The 24,395-nt window shown below is 49.9% G+C and overlaps 2 protein-coding genes across 8 annotated transcripts in view; one reads left to right on the top strand and one right to left on the bottom strand.

Annotated features, from left to right (window-relative positions):
* Positions 1 to 17,042, top strand: part of PSD2 (pleckstrin and Sec7 domain containing 2) — a 57,270-nt gene extending 40,228 nt beyond the window's left edge. Inside the window, exons 9-16 of one of the 2 annotated variants that reach the window (XM_084780394.1) lie at positions 4,316 to 4,404; positions 6,388 to 6,431; positions 7,408 to 7,598; positions 7,768 to 7,838; positions 8,416 to 8,573; positions 8,875 to 9,019; positions 13,034 to 13,177; positions 14,976 to 17,042. In XM_084780394.1, the coding sequence (XP_084636520.1) occupies positions 4,316 to 4,404; positions 6,388 to 6,431; positions 7,408 to 7,598; positions 7,768 to 7,838; positions 8,416 to 8,573; positions 8,875 to 9,019; positions 13,034 to 13,177; positions 14,976 to 15,185 (1,052 nt within the window). In that variant the 3' untranslated portion in view covers positions 15,186 to 17,042. Of the gene's footprint in view, positions 1 to 4,314; positions 4,405 to 6,387; positions 6,432 to 7,407; positions 7,599 to 7,767; positions 7,839 to 8,415; positions 8,574 to 8,874; positions 9,020 to 13,033; positions 13,178 to 14,975 lie in introns of both variants that reach the window. The other variant, XM_084780395.1, reaches the window with a different exon arrangement.
* A 2,889-nt stretch (positions 17,043 to 19,931) lies between these two features.
* NRG2 (neuregulin 2) overlaps positions 19,932 to 24,395 on the bottom strand; it is a 182,899-nt gene continuing 178,435 nt past the window's right edge. For all 6 annotated transcript variants that reach the window (XM_084780386.1, XM_084780391.1, XM_084780387.1 and 3 more), the window contains 2 exons: positions 23,737 to 23,967; positions 19,932 to 21,139 (listed from right to left, as the gene is read on the bottom strand). In XM_084780386.1, coding sequence (XP_084636512.1) covers positions 20,374 to 21,139; positions 23,737 to 23,967 — 997 coding nt within the window. In that variant the 3' untranslated portion in view covers positions 19,932 to 20,373. The remainder of the gene's footprint in view (positions 21,140 to 23,736; positions 23,968 to 24,395) is intronic.

Raw genomic sequence — 24,395 nt, 5'->3', positions numbered from 1 at the left:
GCTCACTGATTCAGACAGGCTAGCCAGCAAGCCTCAGGGATCCTCCTGCCTCTGTCTCCCCTAGGATTAGGATTGGATGTAGCTGCCTTGCCGGCTTTCATGCTGGTGCTAAGGACTGAACTCGTGCTTGTGTGACAAGTGCTTTACCGAGCCTTCCCCCAGCTCCCTCATTTCACTCTTATTCTTACTGATGCTGTTTCACTGTCTGATTGCTCACAGCTAGTATACACAGCTAGTATACGTGGGCCAGGGAGACGGCTCAGTGGGTGAAAGCACTTGGTGCACAAGCATCGTGATGTAAATTCAATCCCTTGGAACCTAAGTGGAAGGAGAAAGCCAACTCTGCAAAGTTATCCTCTGACACCCCCCAAATATCATGTGCTTACACACAATGAAAAAATTAAGTTAAAAAAATTTTAATAGAAATATGTATTGAGGTTGATTGAGGCAGCTCAGTTGGTAAAGGTGCCTACTGCTGTGCCTGATGACCCAGTCTGATCCCTGAAACCCACATGGCAGAAGGAGAGAATGGCTGTTACGAGTTGTTCTCTGAACTTCACATATATACTGGGGCACACACATACACACATACACACGCGTGCGTGCACACATGCATCCATGCACTAAATTTAATTAAAACACTTAAGTTCAGTGCCAGATACTGGTTACCTCTTTTTAAGTTTTTGGCCCTCACTGAACATTACAGGCTACTGCCGCTGCTGTCGGGTGTCTTCCAGAATTTGATGGGAGAACCTTGTTGCTGAAGATACCCATCCTTGAGACACAGGACATGGAGAAATCCAGCTGCTACTGACGTGGACGCTTTATGTCTATTGACTAGGTGTCATAATACTAGAAGGTGCTATGCACATTATGGGGGAGACAAGTCATTAATAATCCTAACCCAAGTGTAGACTTTGCGGACTACAGTGACAACTGGCCTGGAAAGATATGTTTACTGGTGCAATAGTGGCACCGCCATTTTGGGTGTAACCGACTACTTTCTGCTTGGCCTCAAGGGCTGCTCCACAAGACAGAACTCGTGCCTGGTACCTTTACCTATGCCAAGCACCAGTTGTTAGGCAGGTCATAGACCCTAGTGGAGAACCTACTGCAACGATTCTGCTACATGGACGTAGTATTAACACTCCCTAGGTACTTATTTCTATATCCATGGATTAGATCGTCTATCAACTCCCATCAGAGAACCTTCTTTTTGCTGTAGACGGTGACGACTGCAGAGACCCACAGCTGGTCAGTGTGAAGAGAATAAAAGGTTGTGGAGTCCTCAGCCTTAAACTGGTCATCAAAATTATACCGCCCCCCCCCCCCTACTCCCAAGGCTCGGGTATCACTATGGGAGAGGCAACATAAAGACTGTAAGAGCTGGAGGTAGAGAGGAACTGCAGTGAAACAGTGTTTTCTAGACGCGAAAGAGCAGTTATCCACAAGGACTCACAGCAGCTGTGACTGCATGCATAAGAACTGCACGTGATCGGGGACCCGAAAGCCCAGCATGGATGGGAAGGGGCTCGAGAAACGTCACCCTTAGCCAAGCAGCTATCGGCAAGTGATGGTTCCTGGGAGAGGGGGAGACAGTTTGCTTCAGGGGTGCGACCCTCATTAATATTTCAGCCAAAACTTTTTCCCACTAGGTTTTACTAAGGTGTAGGTTTTTGCTCCTTTGTGCATTGCGCCACGTGTGCATGCCCGTGGAAGCCAGAAGGGGGCATCAGTCCCTGATGCTGGACTGACAGAAGGTTGTGAGCCACCCAACATGGGGGCTGGAACCAAATACAGGTCCTCCAGAAGAGCAGTAAGTGCTCTTAACCTCTGAACCATCTTTTCAGACCTCTAACAATTAAAAAAAAATTTTTTTTTTATTAAGAAAGTATCCTGCCGGGCAGTGGTGGTACACGCCTTTAATCCCAGCACTCAGTTCGAGGCCAGCCTGGTCTACAAAGTGAGCCCAGGACAGCCAAGGCTACACAGAGAAACCCTGTCTCAAAAAAACCAAAAAGAAAGAAAGAAAGAAAGAAAAGAAAGTATCCTGTGTAATGAAATGCCATTATTAAGATTTAAAAGCTATTATTATTGTTGTTGCTGTTGTTATTACTCAGAGTCTTATGTAGCCGAGGCTAGTCTCAAATTCACTGTAATACTGAGCATATCCTTGCATTTCTGACACTCCTGCTTTCACTTCTCAAGTGCTGGGATTACAGCTATATACTAGAATTCCCAGGTTATGTGGTGCTATGGATCAAGCCTAAGGCTCTGTATGTACGTACTAAGCAGGCATTCTACCACCTGAGCTACGTCCCCGTCGGTTACCTAGCTGTCTTTTTACTTTGTGCTTTTAGTGGCTGAGAATGTTCAGTGTGGGTGGAACTCAAAGACAGTATTTGTATTCTTCTAATATAAACGACCATGACATGGCTATATGCTTATGTCTGTACATAGAAAATGTATACATAAAACTGTAAACAGAGAAGCCGGGCAATGGTAGCACACACCTTTAATTCAGCACTCAGGAGGCAGAGGCAGATGGATCTCTGTGAGTTCGAGGCCAGCCTGATCTACAAAACAAGTTCAGGTCAGCCAAGGCTACACAGAGAAACCCTGTCTCGAAAAACCAAATATCACAGAAACAAAACAAAAATAGCAAGGCACACATAGTATCTTTATAAACCTTTGAAAGAAATTAAATTTGTTTTCATCAGCTATATATTAACCCTTGCATTGTTTGGGTATAGTGGTATATATATGATTCTGTTTCACTTTCTAGTGCTATGGTAAAGAGCATAACCAAAAACACAATTTGGGGAGGTGAGGGGTTATTTGGGTTACAGGCCACCCTCGTGGGAAGCTAAGGCAGGAACTCCCAGCAGGAACTTGGGGGCAGGAGCGGAAGCGGAAGCCATAGCAGAATGTTTTATTGGATTGTTCAGCCTGCTGTCTTTTTCTTTTCTTCTCTTTTATTGGAGAAGGAGAGGCTCAACTCTAGCTTGTATCACACTGACCAAAAAAAAAAAAAAAAAAAAAACAACAAAAAAACCAAAAACAACAACAACAAAAAAACAAAAAAACAAAAAACCCCAGCACATTTATAATCCCAGCATTTAGAAGGCAGAGGCAGGAAGATCTCAAGTTTGAGGCCAGTCCAGGCTATGTGGTAAGACCCCCAACACCAAATAAACAAAACAAACAAACAAACAAAGAATTGCCTTGCTGCAGCGCTTTCCACATTATTTCTGTGCTATGTGGATGCTCCATACGAAGTTAGTAGAGGCTCTCTTGTTAAAGTAATGCCAACATCCAGAAGTCTGGGGCATGCACATGGAACCCTGTCTTTGGAGAATCCCAGCACACACGAACATGTTCAAAGCTCTGAAGTGTAGCCATTAATTTACTGGACAATAATATCCTTTTATTTATCTTAGGAAATACATATCCCCATGTCATGGGGTGATAACATTTCAGTGTAAACTATGAAGAAACATTCTTATTATAGCAAATTTCAACTCACAAAACCTGCCATAGGTGAAGTGTCCCCTAGGGCCTCTTCCAGTGGGGCTCCTCCAAGGAGATCCTCAAAGTGTGAATGCCAGGCGGTGGGCTTGGGTGAGGGGGGGGGTCGAGCCATTTGGGGGCACAACCATCCATCTCCAGCTCTTTGTAGCAATGAGAACCTAAGCAGCTCCTCATTGTGTCAACCCAGTCAATACGGATCAGCCATGTGTGCTGTTGGCGATTGGATTTTGGTCTCGTAAGATCTGAATTCTCCCTTACCCCTGGGAGGTCTTCCTGCCCCCACTCTGTGCAAGTGAGAGGGTAAGGTGACTATAGCATAATATACAGAGCTCCTGCTTAAGAGCCAAGAGGCCTGGGTTCAAGTCCCGGGAATGGATGAGAGCATGGTCCCTGATGTCAGACACGCTGGGCCCCTCCACTTCCTCTGCGCATCACTTCACCTTCTCATCCTTCAGGTTTCTCGCCTTGTGGCAAGAAGATAGGATAATGCATGCTAAGGTCAATGCCCAGAGCGGGGCAGGCTCCTGGCAGGCTTGGGTATTGCTGTACTTCACCTAATCTGGCTCCTTCGTTGAGTTTGAAGAGATGAAGAAGTATCCAAGCAGTTTTACTTCCATTAGTGCCCTCAGTGCTGCCTCATCCTGTCTGTTTGGGTTGGGCAGGGCAGGGCAGGGCAGGGCAGGGCAGGGCAGGGCAGGGCAGGGCAGGGCAGGGCAGGGCAGGGTGTGTGGACCACACCAGCCTTCTTCCGTACTCTCAGGCAGAACCATTTCTCCATGACAGAACATTGGCAAGAAGATGTCCTGCCAGCAATTCATTGCCAACTTGGACCACCTGAATGATGGCCAAGACTTTGCCAAAGACCTTTTGAAGGTACTATCTGCTAACGGGCCTCATGTCCCTTGCCCCGCCCCAGATGAATGCAGTGAAATCTTATGCCACTAAACCTTGACATTCTAGACCCATAACAAGGTAACCAGGCCCTCATTAACTTTGGAACAGACTTGGAGACTTCCTTGTTTCTCACTTGACTGTTCTGAATTTTCCAAGAAAGATTGACAGTGAGGCTCTGAGCATTCTGAATTTAGTGCTCCAGTTACCACCATTTCTATCACTATCACCAATGGTTATGGCTGCCAACCATAGCTAACTTCACTACCACGACCACCACCACCATCATCATTACCACCACCATCACCACCACCATAACCACCACCACCACCATTACTACCACCACTGGGAAAGGCCCACCCATTTCCTCCATCACCAGCAATGAAAGAAATTAGTTTTCCCTTGAGGCTAAGGGCCAGGGTGAAGCTTTGGCCTTGGATAAGAAGGATCAGATTTATTTTGGGGGTGTGTATAGATGGTGAGTTCATTTTTTGGTAGTCTTTGAAAAGCCTTATAGTGCTAGGAGGGGAGTTGAATGGTGAATCTAGAAGGTATGCACAATTATTAAGTGTCAGTTGTAGAAACTAAAAGAGAACATTGTCTCTGCCTTTCTCTTTGCTATAATTATCTGCTCCACCATCAAGTACCTGTTGAAAAAGTTGGCCTGATTGTACACGACTTTAATCCCAGCACTTGGGAGGCAAAAGCAGGTGGATCTCTGAGTTTAAGAGCAGCCTACTTTACAGAGAGAGAGAGAGAGAGAGAGAGAGAGAGAGAGAGAGAGACAGAGACAGAGACAGAGACAGAGACAGAGACACAGACAGACAGACAGACAGACAGACAGACACACACACACACACACACACACAGAGAGAGAGAGAGAGAGAGAGAGAGAGAGAGAGAGAGAGGGAGGGAGGGAGAGAGTGTTAGTTCCTGGATAGCCATAGTTACACAGAGAAACCCCATCTTAAAGCAACAACAAAACAAAACAAAGCAAAAGAATATCAACCGGGCGTGGTGGCGCACGCCTTTAATCCCAGCACTCGGGAGGCAGAGGCAGGCGGATCACTGTGAGTTTGAGGCCAGCCTGGTCTACAAAGCAAGTCTAGGACAGCCAAGGCTATACAGAGAAACCTTGTCTTAAAAAAGAAAGAAAGAAAGAAGGAAAGAAAGACAAGAAAAAAAGAAGAACATCAAATCATTACCCATCCATCCACTTCCCCATATTTGTCTACCCTTTTCCTACTTCTCCATATCCTTATACATTCCTCATGCATGGATACAACCATCCACCCAGCCACGTAACCACTTACGTACCCATGTACCCACCTATTCACCCCTCACCCATTCCTGCACCCCCATACGTGACTTTCTTCCTCCTTGAGACAAGGTCTCACTGTGTGGCTGAGGATGCCCCTGAGCTTCTGGTCCCCTGGCCTCCACTCCCCAAGGGCAGGGATGACAGGCATGTGCTGCTGTGCTGGTTTTAGTTGGTTCTGGGATCAAATCCACAGCTTCACATACACTAGGTAAGCACGTTACCAAATGAGCTACATCTCCAGCCCCCCACACCCTCCTTCACACACCAACCCCTCACCCATCTTGACATCCACCTATTCATCTCCCAACAGCCCGTCTATCCACCCACGCTGTGACGTGTTAGACTTTGTATTGAGTACTCCATGGTGAGCAAGATAGACGTTACTGGCCTCGGGAAGCTTACAACCTCCTGGCTAGACATACAGGAATGACTGCGTAAACTAAATGCCACCCATCCACACACCCACCTGTCCGCTCACCGATCCATCAAATGACATCAGACAAGTGTCAATCAAGCACCCACTTTACCCATTAACTGCAAAGGTGCTCCCTCGCCAGGGCCACGTTGCTGGAGAGACATGGGGATTTCTCTGACTCTCCAGCTGAATTTCCTTTTTCCCTTCCCTTTTCTCCACCCTGATTCAGACACTGTACAACTCCATCAAGAATGAAAAGCTGGAATGGGCCATGTAAGTCGTGATCAAGGGTGTGGGTATGAGACTGGTTACCAGGAGAGGCAGTGGCTGGGCACGCAGACCTCTCTCCATGGTGCTGATTTGTCCTAGGCCAGGCCCCTGACACCTACCGGGCTGGCCAACACCCCTATGGGTTCATTTTCTGACTTGATTACAAGTTTGCAATATTTACACTTATGCAGAATAGATTCAACCATGAATTTAGTTCTAGGAGTGTCCCTCTCTGGTTTTTTTGTTTGTTTGTTTGTTTTGTTTTGTTTTGTTTTTTTGAACTGAGGATATTGATGAGTTCCCACTCCATGGCGGCGTTTTTCCCTTTTGGGAAGCAGCCATGCAGGAGGCACAGGTCCCCTTCACCAGCAGTGTGAAGACATTTGGGTGGTGGCTGCTTCTGGCAGTGCGTACAGCCATCCGCAGAGAGGGGTGGAGGCGTTGCTGCTTGGTGAGGCTGTGAGAGGCTCGGGGCAGGGGTGGGGGCATGGCTGAGCTCCCCAGGGAAGGCTGTGCCTTTGGGTTCGTGTGGAGGCCCACAGCTCAGGGACTCTAATCCTGCTGGGAAGAGCTAGCACTCCTCTACCAGGGGTCCGATGGGCGGCCTTGCCCCATAGTTACGCTATTTCTTGCATGTTGGCACGGTCTGTGCAACAGCTCCGGTCCACAGAGGCCTGGTATTCCTTGTGCTCCTTGGGCTGGAGAGGAGAAGGGAGATTGGAGGAAGGAGACTTGGAAATAAGAAAGTCTCCAACTCTGTGTTAAAGGTGAAAATTAGCGTAGAGACCCTCAATCAAAGAGCAGACATCAAAGGTCAGAACTGAAGGTGAAGGAGAAGGATCAGAGCCCTGGAACGTCATTCTAGAGTCTTTTGTCTCCAACCCTGATGCTGGTGGGAAAGGCTGTGGCAAGAGGGTGTGTGGGGTGGGGGGTGGCAAGGCCTCTCTGGAGGTGGCTCTCAGGCTTGGTACCTTCCTAGTGATGAGGATGAGCTGAGAAAATCCCTGTCTGAGCTGGTGGATGACAAGTTTGGGACAGGCACAAAGAAGGTGACTCGGATCTTGGATGGTGGCAATCCATTCCTGGATGTCCCGCAGGCTCTCAGCGCTACCACCTACAAGCATGGCGTGCTGACCCGGAAGACTCATGCTGACATGGATGGCAAGAGGAGTGGGTGTCGGCCTGGGGAAGGGGCCCGGGAGGGATGTGGGTGTAGGGGGGTACCCCACCCTTGGCCACTCCTCTGGGGATGCGTGTATACGTGGATATGCAGGGGGTGGCAGGGTAGGGGTTGCTGAAGCAGAAGGTTGCAGCCACACTACCTGTGCCCCCTTCTCAGCGCCCCGCGGGAGGCGTGGCTGGAAGAAATTCTACGCAGTGCTCAAAGGGACCATCCTGTACCTGCAGAAGGTGAGAGGGAAACTGCTTCAGAGCCCTTATGTAGACAAGGCCCACTCATTCTCATCCGGCCCCTGCTTGTGGTACTCAACTCAAGGCCTTCTGGGCAGGACTGGGACCTAGAGAGGAACTAGGATCCTCCTCCTCCTCCTCTTCTTCTTCTTCTTCTCTTCCTCCCCTTTCCCAAGATATGGCTACTCTGTGTAGCCCTGGCTGCTCTGGACTCACTTTATAGACCAGGCTGTCCTCAAACTCACAGAGATCTGCCTGCCTCTGCAGATTACAGGTGTGAGCCACCCTACTTAACTGCTAGGGCCTTCTTCTGTTAATGATCTTTCCTGGACTCACTTGGCAAATTTGAAGGTTTTGGGCAAGAGACTCTGAAAGTAATGCCAAGTGTATTAGTGTTAGGCCTTGGGGATAGACCGGGATGTGAGAGTAGAGTACCTGCAAGTGATTCTTGTTGGGGTCTGGGAGGGTGGGGGTAACACAGAGGAGAGTGAGAGGGACGGAGGGAGGGAGGGAAGTGACAGTGGAATGTGTGGGGCAGTGAGCTGCAGCCCAGAGTGACACAGCATACCCCACTCAGGATGAATACAGGCCTGACAAGGCTCTGTCTGAGGGTGACCTGAAGAATGCCATCCGTGTACATCATGCTCTGGCCACCACGGCTTCTGACTACAGTAAGAAGTCCAACGTGCTCAAGCTGAAGACAGCAGACTGGAGGGTCTTCCTCTTCCAGGCACCGTGAGTAGAATCAGAGGCCCCGAGTTGCCACAGCCTGCAGCATCAGTCCTGCACGCTCCACTCCCTGGTCTCAGGATAGCAACCCCAGCTTGACAGTGCATAATAAGCCTGCAGGGGCACCCTGAAGTCCTGAAGGTCAGGCTCACTGACTGAGGCTCAGCTTTGATAGAAACTCAGAGGTTAGGTGGGAAGGCCTCCTGCTGGGTAGGCCTCCTGCTGGTAGATGGGTAGGAGGTGTGGGGAGGGCTGGTGGTCCTATCGTGAGAAATTGGAGTCCTTTTATGTCCTCTTTTGCCCCCAGGAGCAAGGAAGAAATGCTGTCCTGGATCCTGAGGATCAACCTGGTAGCTGCCATTTTCTCAGCACCCGCCTTCCCAGCAGCCGTCAGCTCCATGAAGAAGTTTTGTAGGCCCCTGCTGCCCTCCTGTACCACTCGCCTCTGCCAGGTACGAGCTCCTGGGGTTAGGCTGCTGGCCTCAGCTCAGCTCATCCTCTGGGTCACGTGACTCTGGCCTGAAGGGACCCCAGGGAAGGAGAGATACTTTTGCTCATTCTACCACCCCACCCCCACTCACAGGTGGGAAGATGGAGACACCCCCTACCCCCCCTACCCCAGCACGCAGAGGCCTGATGGTACTATGATGGATGGCAGTGGGTGTGACTGTGGGTCTGTGGCATGAATTTGAGACGCTGAATGTGTCATAGGGACAGGTGAGACTTGGCTGACTGCTGTCCAGTGCTCTATTTGGTTGCTCAAAGGTTTATTTATTTATTTTGCATGTGTGTGCGTTCATGTATGTGGGTGCGCATGTGTGTGCGCACATGGTGTATGTATCACGTGTGCATATGCATGTGTGCATGTGTATGTCCACACATGTGTATATGTCACATTCAGGTTAACATGATCTTTGGTTCTATTGATTTTATTGTAAATGACAGTTTCATTTTTATCTTTCAAAATTTCTGTGTGTGTATGTGTGTGTTCCTCGTGCGAGCTTATGTGCAGCACATGTGTGCAGGTGCTCACAGAGGCCAGAAGAGGGCATCAGATTCCCTGGAACTGGAGTAACAAGCAGTTATAACCCACCCCGGTATGGGTGCTGGGAACTGAACTGGGTTCCTCTGAAAGAGCAATAAATGCTTTTAACTGCTGAGCTGTCTCTTCAGCACCCATAACACTATCTCTCTCTCTCTCTCTCTCTCTCTCTCTCTCTCTCTCTCTCTCTCTCTCGGTTTTCCAAGACAGCTTTTCTCTTTGTAGTCTTGGCTGTCCTGGACTTGCTTTGTAGACCAGGCTGGCCTCGAACTCACAGTGATCCCCCTGCCTCTGCCTCCCGGTGTGCCACCACTGCCTGGCTCATAATTCATTCTTTATACATGCTGTACTTTCTCTATCCATTCATCTGTTGATGAATGTTGACACTGTCACTTGGCTATTGTGAACAGTACTACAAGAAACATGCGTGTGAAGGTGTCACTGTGATAGGCTGACTTGGGTCCGTTTGTGTGTGTACCCAGGAGTAGTACGGCTGGGGCATGTGGTAGTTCCATTTTAAACCTTTATTTATTTTTCTGTGTATGGTGTGTTGGGGGTGGGGCACACACGGCATATGTGGATGTCAGAGGACAACTTTGTGGAGTCTGTTCTCTCCTCTACCTTTATGTGGGGTCTGGGGTCTACTTCAGGTCATAAGGCTTCCTCAGCAAGCACTTTGCCCACTGAGCATCTCTGTGGCTCCTCTACTCTTAGTTTTTGATGAGCTTCCATCCATAGTAATTTCCACAGCAAATGTATTAATTTACAGCTCCGCCCACAGTGTGTAAGATTTCCATTTCCCCCAGTTTTCACAAGCATTTGGATTCCACTTTTCCCATAAAACATTTTTTGAGACTTCACTTGATTTTGTTTTATGTGTCTGAGTGTTTTGTCTGCGTGTATGTCTGAGCACTGTGCATGTGCCTGGTTTCTGCAGAGGCCAGATGAGGGCATAGGATTTCCCACAACTGGAGACACAGATGACGGTGAGCCTCCATGTAGGTGCTAGGAATTGAACCCAGGCCCTCTGGCAGAGAAGTCAGTGCTCTTAACCACTGATCCATCTTTCCAGTTCCTATTTTTCACTTTTTAGAAACAGTCCAGTGTTGACATTTGTCTTAGTCAGGGTTATTAATGATGAGATGAAACACCATGACCAAAAGCAGCTCACAGTTCCATGTAACAGTTCACAATCAAAAGCAGTGAGGGCAGGAACTCACACAGGGCGGGGACCTGCTAGAGGCAGGAACTGATGCAGAGGCCATGGAGGGGTGATGCTTATTTGCTTGCTCCCCATGGTTTGCTCAGACTGCTTTCTTTCATTCTGTTTTTTTTTTTAAAGACAAGGTTTCTCTGTGTAGCCTTGGCTGTCCTGGAACTCACTCTGTAGACCAGGCTGGCCGCAAACTCACAGAGATCCACCTGCCTCTGCCTCCCAGAATTCTGGGATTGCAGGTGTGTATCACCATGCCCAGATTCATCCTGCTTTTTTAAAAAAAAAGTGTTTATCTTATATTTATTTATTTATTTAGTATACAGTGTACACCTGCACACCAGAAGAGGGCACTAGATTTCATTCTAGATGGTTGTGAGCCACCATGTGGTTGCTGGGAATTGAACTCAGGACCTCTGGAAGAGCAGACAGTGCTCTTAACCTCTGAGCCATCTCTCCAGCTCCTCAGCCTGCTTTTTTTTATAGAGGCCAGAACCACCAGTCCAGGGATGGTACCATGCACCATGGCCCTCCCCCATCAATCACTAATTAAGAGAATGCCCTACAGGCCTGCCTGTAAGACCTGATCTTATGGAGGCATTTTTAAAAATTGAGGCTTCCTCTTCTTGGATAATTTTAGCTTATGTCACGTTTACATAAAACTATCCAGCACAATTGATGCCTTGTCAATTTAACACACAAGCACATCATCATTAAGCTAAAACCTTTTGTTTCTTATTCATCCCTAAGATTTCACATAAAAAAAATATAAAACTTTTATAATTCCAGTCTTTACAAATTCAAACATAAGCTGGGTGTGGTGGTGCACACCTTTAATCCCAGCACTTGGGAGGCAGAGGCAGATTTTTCTCTGTGAGTTCAAGGCCAGCCTGGTCTACAAAGTGAGTCCAGGACAGCCAAGGCTACAACAGAGAAACCTGTCTTGAAAAACCAAAACAAACAAACAAACAAACAAAAAACCAACCAACCAACCAACCTGAACCAAATTCAACCATGTTAAAAGTTCAGTCAGTTTTGGTTTTTTGTTTGTTTGTTTGTTTTTGTTTTTTCCAAGAGAGGGTTTTTTTTGTGTAGCCTTGGCTGTCCTGGAGCTCACTCTGTAGACCAGGTTGGCTTCAAACTCATAGAGATCCTCCTGCCTCTGCCTCCTGAGTGTGGGAATTAAAGGTATGTGCTAGCACTGCTCAGCTCTGGAGGTATTTTCTTTGTTTTTCGAGACAGGGTTTCTCTATGTAACAGCCCTGGCTATCCTGGAGTTACTTTGTAGACCAGGCTGGCCTGGAACTCACAGAGAAAAATCTGCTTCTGCCTCCCAAGTGCTGGGATTAGAGGCGTGCACCACCTGGCTCTGGAGCAGTTTTCTTAATTGATGTTTCCTTCTCTCAGATGACTTTAGCTTGTGACAGATTGATGTAAAACTTTCCAGGACAATACTCTCTTTTTTAAAAAAAATCTTTAAGGGCTGGAGAGATGGCTCAGAAGTTAAGAGCACTGACTGCTCTTCCAGAGATCCTGAGTTCAATTTCCAGCAACCACATGGTGGTTTACAACCATCTATAATGTGATCTAATGCTCTCTTCTGGTGTGCAGGTGCACAAGCAGGCAAAGCACTGTATACATAATAAATAAACAAATATTTTAAAAAATCTTTAAATACTTTAGTTATATTTCTATGAAAATCCCATTTCACTAATACTGCAGATTTTCAGAGTATTTTGGACAGGAAAGGATGAATATTGGACCAGAACTTGAGAACAGAGGGCTGGCAAACCTCAACCTTCATTCTTCAGCCATTGGACCCCTTTTTCTTAGGGTCATTGTCTCTCTACAGAGTCTTAGGGCATTCAGTGTCTATGTGAACCCCCTTGCCCCCCTGCTCCCCTCTGCTTCCCCCCCACCCCACCCCCACACCGTGCGGGCGTTTGCTCGAATGCAAATGTAAAGCTCTTTTATCTCCTGAGCCTGCTGGCCACAGAGGAGGAGGGCTGATGTGCCTGTGAGACAGGGGAGGAAAGAGGAAGGTAGACGGAGCATTCATGTCTAGAGCCTGGCTCTGAAGCGTTGAACTTGAGGACCTCGGCCTGCATCAGTTTCCCTTTGGTGAAGCAGCTCCCAGTGTGAGGGGGGTTAGGCCCACCTCTGTGACACCCCACGTGTCAGACCTCACAGACTTGGACCTTGTCGTCGCAGGAGGAGCAGCTGCGTTCCCATGAGAGTAAGCTGAAGCAGGTGACTGCAGAGCTGGCTGAGCACAGGTGCCACCCACTGGAGCGAGGCCTCAAGTCTAAGGAAACAGAGGAATACCGGCTGAAGGAACACTATCTCACGTTTGAGGTGGGTCTTGGGGGGGGGCGGGGTGGATCGCAGAGGCCAGAGCTGCAGCCAGAGGAGGAGGCCAGCTCCCACTCACTGCTTCTTCTCACTAACGCCAACATGTCAGGGACTCTAGTTTGAAACTTTCTTGTTGGCGGGTGGTGGGGGTGGTGGGGGTGGTGTGGGGGTAGGGGGTGGCTCTCTGAGGCAGGTGGAAGCCAGTGTCCTGTGGTCAGTCTTGCACAGTCTGGCTGTCAATATTGATCAGCTTTGCCTATGTCTAGAACTGTCCAGGAGCCTTTCACATCTACTCTGCCATGTAAAAAATAGATGACAAAAGCTATGATGGACTTGTTTGGGGTGAGGCCTGGCTTCCTTGCCTGGGCTTAGTTCATTTTTTACGTCAGTGCTATAAAAGGGTTTGACAGAAAGGTAAACTGAAGCTTAGAGAAGCCGGAACACTGGCCTCAGGTGACACAGGAAGAGCAGGGCCCAGGAGCCTAACCAGGAGGTTGCCTGCCACTCTGGCATCGACATCCTCTCCCTTACTTGGCTTGGAGTGGGTGGGGAGGACATGAAATCTGGGAGGCAGAACTTGGCGGGAAAGGGTTGGCTGATGGTGGAGAAGGCCTGAGTCTCAGAGTCAAGGTGCTCAGACACTGCTGGGTCTCCCTCCTAAGTGTTAAGAGCAACTTATAAATAACCCTTCCAAGCGTTTGTGAGCACATTCATTCCTCCACGCCCTTATCAACACTGCGCATTGGGAAATGTTTTCATCTACATCCATCTTACAGCTTTAATAATCGCTGTCTCATTGCTATTTTGATTTAGGTTGTACATTTAATTTAAAAGATTTGTTGAGCCGGGTGGTGGTGTACTTACAGGCCTTTAATCCCAGCACTTGGGAGGCAGAGGCAGGTGGATCACTGTGAGTTTGAGGCCAGCCTGATCTATAAAGCGAGTCCAGGATAGTCAAGGCCAAACAGAGAAACCCTGTCTTGAAAACAAAACAAAACAAGATTTGTTTTTATTTATGTGTACCTGTGTGCATCTGCCTGTAAAGGGTCAGGTCCCAGAGAGCTAGAGTTACAGGCTGTTGTGAGCTGCTTGCTACGGATGCTGAGAACTGAACTCAGGTCCTCGTCATGAGCAGCAAGCACTCCTAACTGCCGAGCCATTCCTTTAGCCCCAAATTTTTAACATTTTAATTGTGGAAACACATAACAAATTGGGCCATCTTGATTGCTTTTAAGTATGTAGCTCAGCAAGCGTTTATCCACATTATTGTACCAATCTCTAGACTTTGCAATCTCCCCAAATAGAAGTTTTGTGCTCCTTACATATACTTTCCTTATCCTTCGAAGCACAGATATTTTAAATATCAATATAGTCCCTATTTGTCCTTTTTTTTCTTTTATTGCCCATGTCTTTCATTGACATTATTTGGATTTTTCAAGTTGTAAAATAAGGAGCTGGGCATGATGGGGCATGACTAATAATTCCAGTACTCAGGAGGCTGAGGCAGGAGGATTGCTGCAAGTTCAAGGTCAGTCTGGTCTGGATAGTGAGTTTCAGGGATACATAGTAAGACGGTGTCATCTCAAAAAAATTGTAGGTGAGGTTTATGTGTACCCCTGCCTATTTTTTGTTTTTGTTTTTGAATTGTGTGGCCTGTTTCCTTTTATTGATCACAAGAGCTCCCTGCATGTCACAGAAGGGAGTGGTTTGTCACTGGTTTTTGAGAGATAGATCTTTCATCCCCATTTAGCTGCATCTCTTTTGACTTTGTTTTTGGCTTTTGCCTACCGTTTCCCCCCAGAAAATCCGTTATGAAACCTATATCCACCTCCTCGCCGTGAAAATCAAAGTGGGCTCAGACGACCTGGAGCGGATTGAGGCTCGGCTGGCTACACTGGAAGGGGATGACCCAGCTCTCCGGAAAACACACTCGAGCCCTGCCCTCAGCCTGGGCCATGGGCCTGTGACTGGCAGCAAAGCCACAGAGGATGCCTCCGCATCTGGGACTTAGCTGGTGTGGCTGGAGGCAGGCAAATGTCCCCAGAGCGGTCAGTGAGCACAATTCCAGCCAGGGGCTGCTTGGACCAAGCTCCAGGCAGGTAACAGGCACCCAGAGGGGTATGGAGAGCCCCACGGCCAAGGAGACGGAGACGCCCTTCATGGCGCCGACCTTCTTGCATCCCGAGCCGTTTCTGGCCTAGACCCTCTCCTAGCCCTGGCTGCCCTCAAGTCATGGAGCCTTCCTTGCTTTGCAGGCCAGACATGCTCTAGGGCTGCCAACCCTGTCACTGTCACTGTCACTGCTGCTTTCCCAGGCCCTCTTCTCACCGAGCTCCTCCCTCATCTTGTTATTTGTGAGGATGGGTCTGAACTCTGGCTCTCAGCTTGGACGCTCACCCTTTCTCCTCTTTCCTCTCGGTTGACCAGCAGCAGGTCTTCAGACCACCAGCAACGCCTTCTCCTTTCCTTTTCCCAGCAACCTTTGCAGCTGGCCCAGTTCTCCTGCCTCACGTTGCAATAATCTGGGGCCTAACCTCCACTCAGTGCCAAGCTGATTCCACTTATGTGTGTGTCCACCGCTCCTTTTATCCACTGAGGCCTCTCCTGCCTCTTTTTTTTTTTATATACAGACGTACATATATATAAAGAACTCATTTAAAGAAGGTTTGGGAACTACTACCACCTAGAGGATAAAACTAAATGAAGGAAAAGGCCCGTCTTAGAGACCTTGGCCCGTTAGCGAGGAAGCCTGCTGTGGGCCCCTCTGCCGCTCTGACCCTCTGGACAGAATAATGAAGAAGACCCTCCATGTTTTTGCCTTTTCCTCCTCCGGCTGACTTGTGACTCACAATCACATTTCCAGTTTATGCTTTCGGACTAAACAGGATATATGTGTGTCACCTCCTCTGTCCCAAGAGTGTCTTGTGGGGTGAACGGCTTGGGAGCACATCTCTGTTTGTTTCGGATCTTCCTGTGAATGCCACCAAAGCTCCTGAGCTCCAGTGGTGGCCTGTGCACAGAACTGCCAGCAGCACCACCCACCAGCAAGCCCAGGCTGGAGAGTAGAGTAGGGTTAGGGAAGCTGCCAGTTCATGGTCTTGGGGAGAAGGTGGAGTGACAAGGTTTCGATTATTGATAATCCTTTAATTTTTATAGTGATTAGAAAGGCTAAGGTGAAGGACACAGCTAAGGGTAGAGATACATGTCTGTCACAGGTTGACATCCTTGAAACCCTGCATCACTTAAAGCAACAAAGGAGTTGGGGGGATGGCCCTCTTGACACAGCTATCACAAGCCAATCTTTCCTATTGTTTGGCTAACAGCTTGACCTCTGTGGTGACCTAAGCCTTGCAACTAAGCACCTAACATTTAAAGTCCCCTCCCATTTGATGCAGGGAGCTGTGAGTATGTGGAGAAGTGTAACGGGTTTAAATCCAAATTGTTTAAATTGGATTGGCTGAAGTTCGCTTTATAACCGAACCATCTGGCCCCTTTGTTTTGCTCTGGGGAAGCAAATGCTCATTTGAATAAGATCAGAAAAACGGTTTAGAGGGCAGTAAAGAAATCTCAGTTCTTTGTCCAGCTGCCTGAAGGTCCTTTGATTTTTCAGGCCAGTGTCCCACTCCCTGTGTCATGACAGCAGAGGTGTAAGCTCATTAGCCTCAGACACGCGCGACTCCCCAAGCACTAGCTGTGCCTCCCATCAGTAAAGACAGTTTTTAGTTTGCTTCCTTAATTGTATAATTCTTTATTTGTAAATTATATACATGTACTACTGTACTAAAATATTATGTACATTATAAAACATACACAAAAATAGAAATTTAAAAAAAGATGAGATGAAAATAAATCTAAATCAAAGTTCTAATTTTTTTTTTCATGTCTCCTAATAGATAATTATGCTCCTATACCCTAACAATGGCCCCTAACATGCCCAGAAGGACTAGTAAATTCAGGGCCTGACAAAATGCAGTACGTTGTTTGCTCCACCATGAGGTCCTGGGAAGTTGCCCAAGGCTCAGGAACTCCTGGAGACTAACTCTTGACAACAGCCTTCCTTCTCTTCAATGAGGATCAGCCGTGTGCCATACACGGTTGCTGTGTGCGAGGGACAGTGTGGCAGGGGCCAGCGCCCTGTCTTTACGGGTCTCAGCAGTTATGAGGGAGACTGGGGGAGAAGCGGTTACCATTGCCACTGAGGACTCTGAGAGGACTGGAGAAAGACACGATAGTTGGTAATGCAAAGCCAAGAAAGAACTTGGGGGCACAGGGAAGAGAATTTTGACATAGGAAGCTGCCTGAATGTCCTGAGTGTTCCAGGGGACAGGGTGGGGGAAGGGAAGTTGCTTTAAAGCGTCTGCAATGCTTCCTGAAAGGTCACACACTCAACAGCCCCCTAGGCTAAAAACGGCGGGAGAGTCAAGGTGAGCAAGAGGTCTCTCTGGTCAGGCGTGCGCCCAGGTTCCAACCATACCTGTCCTGTACCTGCTGATACACTGAGGAGAACACTGAGGAACTAGGGTACGTTCTGGCCTCGGACTCTCTTAGAGCGATCTTAGAATCTAGGGCAGATGACGGAGGAACTAAACGGGGTCACGCACAGGTGGATGGGTTCGCTGAGCGGTCACTCAAAGTTAGCTGGGGTCACAGACAGCTAGGAGAGTCCATTTGAGTCCTACATGTGGTTTCTGAATGACAGCCTAGAAGGCAGCATCTTAAAGCCCTCACTGAGGTGGAGTGAGGACACTAACCTGGATCGTAATAAGATCAGTGGGTTCACTAAGAGGTCATAGTAGTTAATTTGGGGCCCCCTAGAGATCAGAGATCACACGTGAGGGTTCACTGCCCTAAGAAAGCAAGCTGAGATAGCGGAGGGCTCCAGTGATCTACAGGCCTGGGTAACATTCAGCCTAGTAATCTGTCTTTCGTTCCCCCCCCCCCTTTGTAGTAAATGGCCCCCATCAGCAGTCCATAATGGATACAATGACTTTGGATAAGTTTAGACTTTTCTTAACCACCTCGTCGAGTTTTTGCCACTTTGTGAGTCACGGTTGCAAAGGCACAGGACTCTGTCACTACCACCATGGAAGTAGTCATCTTGCAGCCATCTGCCGGGAGCAGTGTGGGGTCCATCTGCACCTAACCCCCAACAGCAACTCGCTCAGATGTCCAACCGCTCCATCATCATTTCTCACTAAGCAGACTGTGGCTTGGAGGAGGCACACAGCTGGCGAGGGACAGAGCTGACACTAATTCAGTCCCTATTGTTGGACTACGCTTCTGTGCCTCTCTAGGTCCACAACGGGGCATTGAGGGGTGCGCAGAACGTGCGTACACATTCACGCCGGCTCCCGGGAGAAAAGGCATCAAGTTCTGCCCGGAGTCTTGGTTCCTAGTATTTTAGGTAGCTGGTGAGAAAGACTCTTTACCCTGGCCTCCGCCTGCCTGCTCCATGCCTGAGATCAGACCTTCATCAGAGCTGCAAGTTTAGACTGGTCCTGGCTCTGAGAGGGTATAAAATTGGGGAAAGAGCAATACCCTGTGGGCTCAGTAGCTGCAGCTGCTGTGGTCCTTCTGGCAATGAGGGTGCCCATTATGCTGTCTTACATGTCCAGACTCTGCCCGTGACGTGGCTGAAGCCCCAAGGGTCATCTTTGCCTCCGCTGCCCCAGTGCCAACCCCACAACACCTTCCCTCTTCACCCACCTGGGCAGAAAAGTGTTACCCCAGTCCAGCTTCCTAGCTTCAGGGCAGGAACTGGGCCAGAGTTCTGAGGCTGAGTTTTAAAGCAGAGCAATTTGCGTCAGTCCCTTGGCTGGGTTCCCCAGCACCCAGAGGGAATACCTTCTAAATGATTTGGAAGGAAGACTTGGAGCAGGTCCTTGGAGCTGCGGCCAGAGGGACTGGAGAGAGGGTCACTTCCGCTCAGGACCTGCCCTGGCCCTCTCCGATCTTTAGTCCAGTGCCCATGTGCCTCCTCATGCCAGGTCTTTATTCTGTCTTCCCTCCTCACCTGGGGCTAGGTACACACAGTCAAACAGGAGTTATTTCTGATTTTATTTATAATATAAAAATGTTCAAGTGTCAACAGTCAGGTGTTTGGACATGTCAGGGTTCCCATTTGTTTCTGTTTGGGGTTTGTTTGTTGGTTGGTTGGTTTGAGACAATTGCCTTTTTGACAAATTAGCATTGGATCCAGTTGTGAGGGCTGGGAAGGGCAGGACTGGAAGGTGTAAGTCAGGTGGGTTGGGGGGTGGGGGCTGGGCTGTGGGGGAGGACATGGCGTTACTTTTATTGCTAAAAGGGGGAATCGAATACACCGTCGGAATGGCTCTTCTGGGTCCCAGCGTGACCATGCATTCAATGTAAAGAATCTGAAATGCAAAGGACATGCAGGCATAAAATAGAAAAGACGACCTGTAAACGAAGGTGCTGCAGAGGACAGAGTGTCCTGGAGGCCCGCAGGGGAGGAGGAGCCTTAAGGTTGGGCCCCTGGTAGAGCTGCCCCCTCCCTAGGCCGGGGGCTGGTGGGGAGACAGCCTTCTCTGTCCTCTTTCCCTTAGCAGCTGTGAGGGGCGGGGAGGACCCCTCCCCATCCTAGTTGCTGTAGCAGGGGGCCTGTGTCTCCCCCTGGAAGTAACCGGTCTCAATTCCAGCTCCACGCCTAGGATCCCTGCCCTCTCTGCCCAGGACTGCAGACCTGCCTCGTCATTTTCTTCCTCACGGTACATTACCTCAGAGCCATTAGAACATCACAGTCTCTCTCTTTTTTTCCCTTGTCTTTTCTCACCGCCACCCGTTTGGGATCCTAAAAGCGCCCATCCCCACATTGCACCCCAGACGACTCTCCAGGAGCCCCAGATTAGCGTACAGCAAAAGGCACCACAATATAGGTTTCTATTAAAGAGTCAAAAAATTGGCCCATCTCTCTTTTTTTTTGTTGTTTCTTTTTTTTTTTTCCGAAGCTGTAAATCAGGATGTTACATATAAATAGTTTCCCTATAAAAACGTCTTTGCCGTTAGCTAGTATTATAAGACAATTTTTGCTAAAATGAAAATAAAACATTTTGTTATACTTTTTTTCCTTTTATAGAAAATAAAAATATTTTTATTTCTTTGTTCGCTCCTTTTTCCCTCTCCAGTCGGTGGTCTCCGCTCTCCTTGGAGACCTGGGGCGGGCGAGGCGGGAGGGGGGGTGCCTAGAGGGGCCCCGAGTCCTGCTTGGCCCTCGTGGGCGGCCCACGGCTGTGTCTGCTGCTGGCGCGCGTGCTGTGGCTGTCCAGGGAATAGTAAGTCCTGCTGTCGGCCGCCGGACACAGCGGCGGCGAGTCCGAGCGCAGCGCGTCGTGCGCCGCTCGCAGGCCGAGGAAAGGCGTGCTCTCGGCCGCCAGCGCCCCGTCCGCGTCGTCCGCGTCATCGTCCGAGGCTGACGCCGAGCCGCAGCCCGAGCCGCTGCTCAGCGACAGCGAGTCCCGCGCCGCGCGTGCGCGCTGCGCCGCCAACCCGTTGAGGCGCGAGCGCCGCCAGCGCCGCGGCCCCGCCGACGTCCTGCGGGACGCGCCGCGCGTGCGCGGCCGCGGCGGCGGCGGCGGGGGCGCGCACTCCTGCGTGGTCTCGTACTCGTCGTCCTCCGGGATGCGGAAGGGGCTGGCGGGCAGGCTGCCCAAGCTACCGCCCAACGCGCAGGCGCCGCGCCGCGGCCCGGGCCCCGCCGCCGGGTAGTAGTAGCTGTCGTAGCTGCGCTGCATGTCTGCGCTGGACCCCGGTCCCGGGCCAGGAGGCGCCGGGTGCCGCAGGAGCGGCTGCTGCTCCGCCAGGCGGTAGCTGATGGGCGCGGCGGGCGGCAGCGACACGGCATGCGCAGAATTTGGCGACGTGATCTCGAAAGTCGGCACCTGCGTTGCCAGCGAGTAGTGGAAGTCCACGGGCGACAGGCGCGCGGGTGTGGTCAGGGCTGACACGTACCTGCGGGAGAGGCAGAGGCGTGGGTCGGGGAATCTGGGTGCAGTGACAGTTCACCAGAGATTCCAACAAGACAAGACCCTGACCTTAAGAGTGAGGCTGTGGCTCTGACCACGTTCAGTCCATGAACCTACCAGCCTGTTCTTATCCGTTAAGCGTAGGTAGAGTGTTGACTCCAGTTGATGCTGGAGGATTTCAGCAATGTACCAGGGGATTACCCATAAGAAGTCATTTGCTGTAGGGATGCTCACAGTCCCCGCGGTACGCTCGGCTTGGGGTGTTTTGTGTGTGCCTTCATCTATTCTGTAGGATCTGTGGATGAGGGCCATACTACACACAGGAAAAAGAGACTCACACATTTAAGTGCCAAGGACACATTGACAAGATGTGGTTCTATCCTTTCTGAATCAACTAACTCACGCCCCGTTTCACCAAGACACCACTAGGTGTCTCTTCTAGGAGCCTGTGATCTCCAGGTCTTTGAAGGCCTAGATTTTGCTAATACCTCCGAGTGTGGATCCTGGGTACCTGTCCCTGGGGTTTGAATCCAGGTTGGGCAGAAAATAGTATGCTTAATTGCAGCCATCACTCAGAGACTACCTGGATTTGAGCTCACTGACCTTGCAGGGTTAGGGACCGTTTATCCCACAGCTTGGCTTGAGTGAGAGAAATATGCCTTCTTGTATTGAAGCCAAGAGCTGCCGCCCAGGAAGTGATGCTGCTGGGTAGGCTCTTCAAGCCAGAGCTGACGGATACCAAGATCACAACCGTCTCTACTCTCCTCACTCCCTTGAAAAGTTCGCGTTTGATAACGTATCCCCAGACGTCCCTTTTTGCTCTTCTCAGTCCCTGCTGTGATCCACAGCTTCCACCATTGCCTACTCAGGACGGGCGTCACTCACCTCCATGCCTTTCTTCCAGACTGCACTGCCAGGTGCCTGACCGCTCTCTGGAGCTGCCTTAGGCGCCTTTCTAGTTTCTTACTGAACTCCCTGTCTGTGTCCCCTTTCCCACATGCAGAGCTAGTTAACTGCTAAGTCATCATCGTCATGGGACCCCACTCCCTCTCTCCTGAAGCACTCTCCAGCCAGGGCGAGGTGTTCTTTCTCTCTGATCATTCTATCACTTTGGGGGTCGGTCTGTCTTCAACTCTAGGAAGTTCCCAAACAGCCCCCACCACCATCACCAGAACCGAACCAACCGACCAATCAAAACCTCAGCTCTGCTAAGGAGGCCCTTCCTATTTATCTCCTAAGGCTCCACCTCCCAAGCAAGCAGAGGCCAATGGCCCTTGGTCTCCCCAGCCTGCTTATGGAGCTCCACTGCTACCCACAGCCCACCCCGTTTCCCTTAAGCATGCTCTTAAGTGCTTCCCCTAGAACCGATCTCCTAGAAAGTTTTTCTTCCCCATCTCCCTGCCTAGGGTCTTCTTGCCACCAAGTGCCATGGGTCTAACTGATGACAACAGACAGGGATGAATGAGGCAGAACTCTGTACAGTATCTTGGGGCCTTTTCCAGTCCCACGTTGACTAAATATGGTTTCTTCCTATCTGCACTAAAGGGTCACATTTTGAGGTATCTGACCTAGATCATACAGATAGTGCAGCTGGGCTCCCAGAGGAACATGTGGGTACTTTGTAGTTGGATGGGGTTTCTCTGCCTTGGTGTGGCGTCTGTGCTCTAGCGCTTTTAGAAGCTGCTAAGGATGTCAGGGGTTTGTCCTAGCTTGAGACTCGCCTGGAGTAAGTCGGGAGGGCCATCTCTGGCATGCTTGATCAGCCCAGGCTTGGCATAGAGTCAGTTGAGTCAGAAAGAGGTAGCATTTGGTCCTTCCCGCATTGGAGCCTCTCCTGCCTGTGGCGTGCCCTTCCTCTGCTTTCCTCTCACACGCCTAGCTTGCTTAACAACCGCTGCAAAGCTGATGAGGATGGGGCCTAGCTCTCGGGATTCCCCAGCATGGAGTCGGGAAGAAGGGAAGTTCTTCAGTGTGAACATGTGTGCCGTAGTGTGCGTCTAGAGGTCAGAGGACAACTTGTGGGAGTTGGCTCTCTCCTTCTACCCCGTGGGCCCTAGGAAGTAGACGTATAGCACCAAGCTTGGTGGGCGAGCTCATTTGCCACTGAGCAATCTTGCCAGCCCCAGGGAAAAGGGGGGAATTCCCTGGTTCTTACTTTATCTACTTTTCAGGATCCCTTGGGTACTGGGACCTAGTTGCTGCTGAGCATTCTGGGCCCATGTCAGTGCCCTTGAAAATGACCTCTTTTCCTACCCTCTGGTCTTCTTGGTTCTGTCTCTGTTGAGATGTGAGGGTCTTTAGGTAATACTGAGAAAGGCAAACCTTGGGTCCTGAGTGTAGGGAACAGCCTGGTTTATCCCCGATGCTCCAGTATGGTTATTAATGTTCCCAGAAGAGACAAACTGTATGGTCACTCTAGCCAGATTCTATCAAGGCAGCTGCAATTCTAACTCTAGGAGACCACTTAGCCTTTCTGGGACTTTGTTTGGGTCGGCAGTGCCAGATTTCTAGCCAAGGTGTGTGTGTGTGTGTGTGTGTGTGTGTGTGTGTGTGTGTGTGTGTATTCAAGGGGCAGAAACTGACCTCTCGCTGTGTGGAGAGTCACGCAGGGAGTCTATGGAGTCATGGTAGGGTGGTGGCATGGCAGCCCTGCGCCGCTCCTCCTGGCTGTAGGCTGCTGCCCTCCGTGCCCGTGCCTCCACACATGCTGGGCTGTTGCACTTGCTGGTGCCCACTGATGACAGCATGATGCCTGACTGGGAATCCGAGGTTAGGCTCTCCGAACGTTCCAGGCTCCATGTGTGGCTCTCGTGTCTGGGAAAGCCAGATAGGAGTGAGTTGATAGGTCGGGAAGGGCAGGCTGTTAAAAGTGTAGGTGTGTGGTCCCGTGGCCACCCTGCCCTTGGCCCTTCATTCCATCCGTGGTCCCCTTAGCTCACTGTCTTCTCCACTCTGAGTTGGTGTGGAGTGTCCCAGATGTTCAGCCCTGAGAGTGGGAGGAGGAAGGCTGGGAGCCTGTGGTTGGCGGACTCTTTCCTTCTCTCCTGTCACCAAGGTCTCCCAGCTGGGACACTTCTACCGTCATGTCTTTAGCCATTTCTCAGGATCCCAGACTCACTGGCCAATATGCAAGGGCTCTGACTTTTTCATGGATCTCTTCGTGGAAGGAGGGACCAGCCCTGTTATTTTTCCCAGCTGTAGGAACTATTGTGCTTGTGTGGACCGGCTGCCCCAGCACTGGA

The sequence above is a fragment of the Acomys minous genome, assembly GCF_964271855.1.
Source record: "Acomys minous genome assembly, chromosome: 4".
Taxonomy (NCBI): domain Eukaryota; kingdom Metazoa; phylum Chordata; class Mammalia; order Rodentia; family Muridae; genus Acomys; species Acomys minous.
This window is presented reverse-complemented; position numbering and strand designations above follow the sequence as displayed.